The sequence below is a fragment of the Ostrea edulis genome, chromosome 9 (genome assembly GCF_947568905.1).
Source record: "Ostrea edulis chromosome 9, xbOstEdul1.1, whole genome shotgun sequence".
Taxonomy (NCBI): domain Eukaryota; kingdom Metazoa; phylum Mollusca; class Bivalvia; order Ostreida; family Ostreidae; genus Ostrea; species Ostrea edulis.
The window spans coordinates 34,451,233-34,460,727 of record NC_079172.1 but is presented as its reverse complement, the minus strand read 5'-3'; the positions used below and the strand labels follow the sequence as shown (position 1 = coordinate 34,460,727).

General features: G+C 35.5%; 1 protein-coding gene across 2 annotated transcripts; it reads left to right on the top strand.

The window, feature by feature from the left end:
• Nucleotides 1–2,377: 2,377 nt before the first annotated feature.
• Nucleotides 2,378–8,609, top strand: LOC125667665 (uncharacterized). 2 transcript variants are annotated; one of them, XM_048901256.2, is made up of 2 exons: nt 2,378–2,778; nt 4,978–8,609. In XM_048901256.2, exon 2 carries the CDS (start codon nt 4,987–4,989, stop codon nt 6,289–6,291), a length of 1,305 nt encoding a protein of 434 aa, XP_048757213.1. In that variant the 5' UTR covers nt 2,378–2,778; nt 4,978–4,986; the 3' UTR covers nt 6,292–8,609. The 2 variants fall into 2 exon arrangements, with proteins under 2 accessions (XP_048757213.1, XP_048757214.1); XM_048901257.2 differs by lacking the exon at nt 2,378–2,778 and adding an exon at nt 4,191–4,672.
• The last annotated feature ends 886 nt before the right edge of the window (nt 8,610–9,495 follow it).

The window sequence follows — 9,495 nt, the reverse complement described above, 5'->3', positions numbered from 1 at the left end:
ATGAAATCTATTTCATTATTTGCGGTTTCGCTCCCGATTATCTTGGTGTGTTATTTGAGTTTCAATCCTCCGCTTCTTATCGTCCATGTTCTAAATCAGATCATGATTAAAGTACTACAGTTCTGCACACAATAATTCAAGACCTCTATACAATACTCCGGTGTGAACCTATGGAACAAACTACCACAATGCATGAGGCTTTCTTATTGTGTAATCAACTCCTCTTACCTCTCTAACATGACATTTCCCAAACTTTGTAAAGTAGTTATGGACACATTGAAGAAGTGCATGTGTCTTTTTGAAAGTGATCAGACATTTGTCAAAAAATTTACATGTAGTTGAACTTGGTCATTTTAAGCATGTCTTAAACAGACGGTATCTATTTCTGTGATAACTCCTCTTTATTTGGCATCCTTCAGACTTTCTACAACTGTTATGGAAAAATTAAAGATGTGCATTTTTAAAGCATGGTACCTACCGTTTGCAACCAACTCATCTCACATTTTGCACACCTTGTACATTATAGATGTTTTAAAAATATTGAATATATACATGTAGATTTTAAACGGTTTTTTGTTGTTGTTGTTGTTGTTGTTGTTGTTGCTTTTGTTTGTTTGTTTGTTTTTTGGGTTGTTTTTTTTTTAAATTCTACATTTGTTATATTTATCATTTTCCAGTATGTTTTGTACTGCTGTCTCTATGATAGATGACATATTTTAAAGCAACCCGGCCATTTCTCGATTTTTAAAAAAATGATATAGAGAAATACATTGTCAGCTGCTGTACCACTATTTAAGCATCTTTCCCCCATCTTCCATATACATGTACTTTCTATACATTTTTGTCTTTTAATCCCTATCGGAAATATTTTGTGATTATTTGTTACTGATAAGTGATTTAGACTGAGTTTTATTACATACTCTTGTGTTCGTGCTTTTGAATCTTTGTTTTAAATGATTATTTATGTAAATATCTGTCTGTATCAACTGGAAGGCCCTGGGGAAGAATAGTAATGTAATATCCAATGTAGTTCTGCGGAGTGTTTATTACCACACAGTGCACAGTCTAATTAGACCAGAATTCTGTTCTAAAACAGGCTATCGCGAAACTTTCAGAGCCTTTAAACTAGGTCCCGCGTGTTAATACACAATGTGGTGTACGCATGCATTTATAAACAATGTGGTGTACTCATGAACTACACTGCATTTTTCCATTTCCCCTTATCCTATTACTTCACAATAATGATCAACTAAATGCTTCCTGAGCTGATTAGCGAACAATTAACTAATTTCAATGGGAAGTCAAAACGCTTTACAGGTAACAGGTATATAAGAAGGGGTTAAACTGTGAGAAGAAGAAACCGATAAGCTGTGGGTGATTCTATATCAATATTTCTGTAGTAGTCAGGGCTATATAAATCGTGGACATCACCATCAATAGATCAGTGGTTAGAGTAGCTAACTAGTAATGCAGGGGTTCCGGATGCGATTCCCGGTCCAGTCCTTTTTTCTCTCCTTTCCTATAGTACATTTACATTTGGTGCCGTTGACTTCAGCTGAAAATCCCGTCAGGCGCAAAAAAAAAAAAAAAAAAAATCAGGGTTGTGTGTCTTTGAGGGAGAGTGGAACATTTGTAAAGTTAGGGCTATATGGACTGTGGGAATTGGTCTGAATAGATCAGTGGTAGCGCACCTGACTAGTAATGCAAGGATCCCGGGTTCGATTCCCGGTCCAGCCATATTCTCCTTTCCCATATTACATATCTGAAAACAAGGGTGGGTTCATTGGGAAATGCACCACGATCACGTGTTGCGTAGTTGATAATATTTTTCTAAGTTTTATTAACATGATATTAGCTCATGTTTATTACTATAATTGTACCTACTTCTTTTGACTTAATTAGAAGGAAATCATGTTGATGAGCGAACGAAGAATGTTGATTTGCCACAAAATATTGGTGTTGTGGGTGGTTGTAACGCCATACTCATTTAAATTGAGTGGACAGTATTTTAGATGCAAGTCTTTAAAATAAAATCCATGTAATCGTCAATATGTAAGTACAGTTGTACAATTAATCAATTTTACGGTTGAAAAGTTTATAAATCAATAAGTTTGTCTGATACATGAACGCTGTTTTAAAGGTCGATTGGAATAGGAGATTTTTCTTTTTTTGTATAATCTCCTTATAAAACGTCTTAAATTGCATTTAAACTCGAACACGGTGTTCATTTTGTACAATTTTCTACCACAAGAAAACATTAATCTACATGCTTTGTCACAAATTATTGACTTCAAGATATATGTTTAAAAAATCGCATTTTCTTTTTAGCCCAGAGAACCTCGGGCTTCAATTAAAGTTCTTTACAGTGAGAGAAACAAAATGATAAATATCGAAGCTTGTCGGTCTTTCTATAAAAAGCGTACCTTTTCAATTGAAGAAATTGGAAAGTAAATTTAAATTATCGAACACCTTTCATTCAAATCTTGTGCTTCTACGTCAAGTGTCCTCGTTTGAGACCGTGCGTCAAGAATGCGAGTGCATATTTACGTCGCAGGTAGATGTATGGAAGCTTACAGAAATTTACCTTGAGGGAAGGAATCGGGGTCTAACAAGGCGATCCAAATTCCGACAGGTGTATCGATTTTTTATCAGAGGTGTTTTCCAATCAGATATCTGTCAGAAATATTTACTCTACGACAACAAGTACCCCATTCTGAGGCAAGTTTACCGCCAAGGAGAAAATATTTGGGCAATACACCGCAACAGACATGCGAACAGGTGAGTATATTTATTCTACAAATAATTTGATCAAATATAGACAAATGAATATAATTTATCTGTCAAGTATTTGTGATTTGGTTTATTTGTTAATTTTTTTTTTTTTAAATCTAAGTGATTCATACACAATATAATTACTACCCATGGTTTAACAGTGGATACATGTACTTAGAATTAATCATTATATTTCAAATAAAGCACTATTGATATATAAATGATGAGTAATTTTTGGCCACCATAAACCTTTCAGAGAAAAAGTAATTCCTATTATGATATTATTTCATCATGTCAAATACAGTTTCATCGAATTTTTTTCTAATCTGAAAAATCATTTAGCGTACTTGATATCAAATGTGACACAATTTCTTGACTTTCACTAAAATTTAGATGGATTGCCAATGGTTATTGAAGTTTTCTGTAAACACACACACACACACAAAACAACAAATGAACATAGACTGTAGCTTTGGAGAAACAATATTGTTTAGCCACAGTTTGCTAGAAAGACAGACCTAATGCGTTAATGAAAGGCTAGTTTGACCCTACTCTTAGCGTTTTCTGATAGAATAACTACCATGGATTCATTTATATTCGTGGTGCTCAATTTTCATGGATTATTGAGATTTTACAGTTGGGATGTAACTTCGTGGATATGATTTCTGTACAATGAAACGTTATATAAATGTTGTATTTCGTTGTGGAATAGAGGTACCCTAAAATAAATAAAAATCAAGCCCCCACGAAATCTAATGATTACACAGTATGTAAAATTAGCGGCTCTGTTGACACCATACCGAAAACAGTAGGGAAAGGACATTTTTATGATGTCACAATTTGGCTTTAATGAAGTTACGTTTGGATACAAGGGTAGTGGAAAATTGTGTTGGGGATTTTCATATTAAATTTTTGAGACGGCAATACAGGGATTACGGGGTGTATAAGGCCTCCATCGTGTGTAGATTTCTCTGTGTCGTGAATTGCAGGTTTTTATAAGGGGTGTAACTGTGGATCTCTGATCTGTCCCGGTAGTTTCCTCGTGAGCTACGGATCTGCAGCTAAAAAATTTGATACTGTATCATTTTGGTCAAATTGAGAACGACATTTACATTACATTTGGATTGTTGCACGAAACATACTTTGTAATTATTGCATGACTGTCAAAAATGATAGATCTCTGAGAAAATATAAATCCGTTGTATGAAATTTGACGGATGGTAATTGTAGTAATTATGAGCACATGCGCATTGGTGTTACAAGCCTATGGTTTGTGATAACCATTAGGCAAAATATTAGATTAATGATAATATAATCTTCTTCTATAATAAGTTTCAAAAATAAATATTATTTTGAATAAACGAAATAATTCTTGAAGCTCGACAAGCTCTAAATACACAGTTAATTATCTGCATTAAGATCATATTACTGATTCAAGCTTTAAATCGTTCCAGTCTCTAGTTTTACGTTTTTGATGTTATGTAAAGAAGGAACTTTTAACGGCGATGACAGGATTTAGCTAACCGATATTCATTAATTTCATGACCGTCTTTCAAACGTGAAATTGAATACTACAATAGTTTATTACTACTTTGAACTAGAGTTGGCAAAATATACGTAGACGCGATTTGAAATGCAATTCTTTAAATGGAATTTAAGCCCCCCTTTATAAATGCCCGGGATCCTGTACATTAGCGACAATTTCCCCGTATCTGAGAAATCACTGGTCATAAAGAATATATACGCTGGCTCACGACAGACAGTGCGTTACCGGGATTCGTGCAAAATGGAATCTCTCCAGATTATTCTTTGTCAAAAATTGTGATACTGTTTCCGGAGATAAGTCAGTCAGATCTGATCTATTTACACCACCTTCCATAATGGTGTTCGTATTTACCAGGTAAATATTCGACTCTCAAGACTCTCTTAGTTTAAAACGTTTAGTTATACAAATGTGTATCTGCTTGGGAGAATCACTGAGTTTCTTCTAAATGATATTGACGAGCCGATTTATTTAGTAGTTCCAATGTTCAGTTCGCAGGATATACGGACCTATAGAATTAGAGGGAATCTCGAAGGAATTCTTAATCAAACGTGCAATTATACTTAAATAGGTTTTCAGTTCATTGAAATTTTAGTTGGTCACAATACAATTTACTTTTCAGTGCATGTATGAATAACCAGATCATTTGGAATCGTTTTTAGATTGTCAAAATGAAGAATTCCTTTTACAATGTGAGCACAGTTGGGAACGGCGACAGTGTTTTTATCTACCCATTAGATGGTTCCATGAGTCTTCTGGGATCAGGAACTAAAGACTTAATGGTTCACCGCCTTCAGGCACCACCAGGTGGCGTCAAAACAAAACATGTCGGCTTCCACGGAGTGATGAAATACAAATATCCGGGGGAATCAAAGGCAGAAAATCAACGGAAAGGGATTCTGAAAAATTCCGCCGCTTGTCAGTTTGATGGACGCGCGTCTCAGAAACTTGATGTGTCAAAAATTCAATGTGTTTTGAAGAAAAGGAAAACTTCTGCCAATGAAAAGCAATCAAATAGTTCGTGTGGTTCAAAGAGCCAAAAGAAGGTTAAATTTGACGATAAAATCAACAAACTAACCGAACTGGGCAATAAGTATGCTGTAGATCAGGACATGCGCATACGTGCCGGTGATACTGCGTCTCACATTAGGCAACAACATCAGATTCAGAGGGTTTCAGTCAAACCAACTCACGCAGTACCACGTGATCACGCGAAGACATCAATGAAATTCTCAAATGTCTACGACTTACGGGATTCGCCCGAAAATAGAACGACATCCCCTCGGTCTCATACCAAATCTACGTCAACAAACAGCGGAAGTTTGAATTGCCGAACATCTGGGGATTCGTATCCACTACTACATAATGTAGAAACTGACGTCGAGGATTTTGTAAGGATGGAATTTTGCGAAGATGGAGTCATTCCGATCTATAACCCGCGAGAGACGACCTACCACGGAGCTCCAGAGCCGGCGACCGGCGAAGTCGCGGCGGAATCCAGCAACCAATTGATCGAAAACGGCATCCCGGTGTTTACAAAGACAGGAAAGTTTGTAAGGACAACCAGACTAAATAATTACATACGAGAGAAAAAATGCGAGAGCGAAAACGAAGAAAATCTGAAGCCCGAAAAACCGAGTTATCGCTTGGCTGCAGAATCCAAACGAAAAGACAAATCAAATCTGAATTCAACAGAATCGAAACGGATATCTTCCGCACAGAAGACCTCCGTGAAAACAACGACGAACACTGCAGGTGGTGCTAAAATTACTCGGTCAAGCATGAAGCCTTTTATGTTTACTCGTTTCAATACAGATCAGGGTCCGCCGACACCCCATCCAATCACAGATGGCCATAAAAACTTTTGTGATGACGGGAAGACTTATGACATCATCAGGTGGCTTACCAGTGTCAAAGAGATCCAAACCACAGAAGGTTTTTCGAGTTTACACATCGAGCACGGGGTCCGTCAATGAAATGGTACAAAATGTGCCTTATAGTGTCAGTATTAATCTCGTAATCCAGGTGCTTTATATTTGTTTTACGAATCAGACTTTGTGTACTGATCATTTATTTTTGTTTTACCTTGGACTGATGTGACGCTCCGTCAAAACTCGTCACTTGTTCGACGTCACACGGCGAGCAGCAAATTCAGACGGCAACATGACGTCCACAATTAACGTATTTTTAATTTTGATACAAATGTTTCACCATGAAGTTTTGTTCCTCGCCAAAAGCGAACTTATAAGGTTTGTCATTGACTGTCTATGGGAATATGTCGAGTTGTTAAAGTCTATAGAAGGCGAGGCCTTCATGGACTTAAACAACCCGACGCATTTCCGTAAACAGTCAGTAACAAACCTGATAAGTTTCACACACTTACATAGCATTACAACTTTTATATACATTTATAAGCGTTATCGCAGGTTTCATTACCAGTTGTCACATAACTGAACATGAAACACTTTCGTTCTTTTTCTTTCGTTTCGGTTAAAGAATGGAAATCGTGTACGTTCAGATGTGGAGACTCACCCCCATCCCCCCACCCCCCGATACGCCCTATGTTCCGATTCTAAGACAATGTGTTCATTCGCCATCAACCTTAGTACAGAACTTAAAGCTTTTATGATCTAACTCTAACACCAGCCGTCTTCCGTTTGTGTGGTGTAGATATTAATTTCTAATTATATTATTGTTGATGTGTGACGGGGTTGTCTAAGTACCTGAGTTGTCGTTCTTGATTTTCGTTTTCGTTCTTGATTTTCGTGCATTGAACGTCATACAAGGGCTAGACACATTTTTTTTTTACCACGCAGAACAATTAAGATCGTATATGTAGGAGGCTGTATGAAATATACACACGGTTAGTTGTGCTTGTACTTTTTTGAAAGAATGTACAGAGTACACAATACAAACATACATATATGAAGAATTGAATTTCTATCATCTGCGAATGATGTACTTTGTAAACTGCGGCCAAGGTTTAAACTTCTTGTTTTTTCGGTTACCAGAATTTCGACTAATAAGAAGATTGAACGTCAATGGGCGCTTACTTGGATGAATTAAAGGAAAGCGTTTTTACTATTTACGAGAGAGAGAGAGAGAGAGAGAGAGAGAGAGAGAGAGAGAGAGAGAGAGAGAGAGAGATTGTCTGCGATTTGATGTGTCAATGAAATCACAAAGAAGTCATCATTTTAATCAGTTTATTTGTCTAGGAAATTTATATTTAGAGTTTGCATCCCCTGTTGTCTACCCTCGGTATTATTTCTGATAAATGAAGGTATAACGGAATGCATCTTAAATTTTCAGGTTATCTAGGTGGGGTGATTTATCACATGAAGAAATGCATTACACAACTCAACGTTAACTAGTCTTCAATGTCTGTGTTTTGAAAATTCATGAAAGAGTTGTCTCTTTCTATAAAATAAAAAAATCTGAAAGGTGACCTATATTTTTCTCTATGAGAATTAATGCATAGTCACATTATGCACAGGTTTACAAAGCGCTTTTGAAAAAAAAATCACTTTTACTTTTATTCACCAAAAGAAAAAAGAAACATGAAAATTTCATACCTTTCAATGAAAAAAAAATGCAAAACAGACGTCAAACTTTGTTAGATCATAGTATTGTAATTTATATGGGTTGCAAATTTCCAATTATATTTAGATTTAAAAAAAATGATTCACGAGGTTAAAGCATGTCAAACTGCCACGTATTGAATTGAATATTTGATTTACACTAAGTATGCGCATGTTGGGTCATTTATCGGTAGACATATTCTGTACCTGTAGTTCAAAGCAGGTAAAATTTATTATGTTGTAAAATAAGAAATAAATTTCAATTTTGAAAGTACACGAGGGTATGGACTGTGTCGCTTCACACCAGCATAAAGAAGCGATGCTGTCCATTTCAAAAATAAAAAAAATTACTTTTCATGTTTATTTATATTTTACTTCCATTTCTGTCGAAATATTCCAGCCGTGGAATTATTTGTACTATAATTATCAAGATTCATATGCACATTGTTCACATTAATAAGGAAATGGTTTTCATTTCAATTGGTAAAGATATCGAAGATAAAAACTTTGGAAATGTAAATATATGTATATATATCTTACACAGGTATATATTTTTATTGTTTTACATGTATGCAGTTAAGTTCAAATTGTTATCAGTGTTTGTTTTGTTTCTTTGTCTTTCTTTAATCTAAGTGTCATCACGATCACATTCCTCAGCTGTTTACCAAACACCGGAATGTTGTGAGATATTAATAATAAAAGGATAATAAAAAGAATGCGTTTGTCTTTAAGTTTTTCATGGCCAGAATTCATCTGGTGGAAACAAAATCTCCCAACTAAATAAAGGTGAAATAGTGTAGATAACGAACACTAATCAATCTCATAAATCGTATAAAGAATTTTGAAAGTAGGACAATCACAAACCCCTGGACATACAAGAGGTGGGGTCAGGTGCCCAGGAGGAGTATACACCCCCTAATGACCGGTCACTCCCGCTATTAGTTCATCAGGTATAAAAGGGAAAGTGTGTAGTCAAAATCGGTATGCAAAGAACGGCCTAACAGTTGGTATGAAACACGTCAGACAGCATCTGCAGAAATGCGCCCAACTTTGAATTCCATTTGTGTTTGTTTAGGCTTTATTTTTTTGTTTTGGGGATTTTTCTTTCATCTATACATGTTGACGCCATTATGCAAAAAATGGTCATTTAACTGATTTCCTGATCATTTATTGGTAACTTGTTGCTGATTTCATATAAATATTTGTTATTCTTAAATTGTCGGCCGATAGAAGCTATTTGTGAAGGATAAAATTTTCAATTGTTATAAGGTTAGATAAACACTGCCAAGCAAACCATTAATGAAACTTCTGGCTGTGAAAAAATGTACAATTATCATTTCAAAGTATGTCAGCTTATTCATCATAGCTTGATATCAATGTGTCATTCAAAGTTTGTCCAATACAGACAAAATAGTATACAAATAACACTGTTCGTATTTTTTATCCGTTGCAGACAATATGCCGTCAGGTTTGGAAAGTAAACAATATTGAATGTAAACTTTTGACAGCACTGTGTCTTCTAGTATACAACGTCTACTCTACAAATATTTATCTATATCAAATTCTGCTTCTAGACCTCGTTCTCATTTTATTAGGAATTCT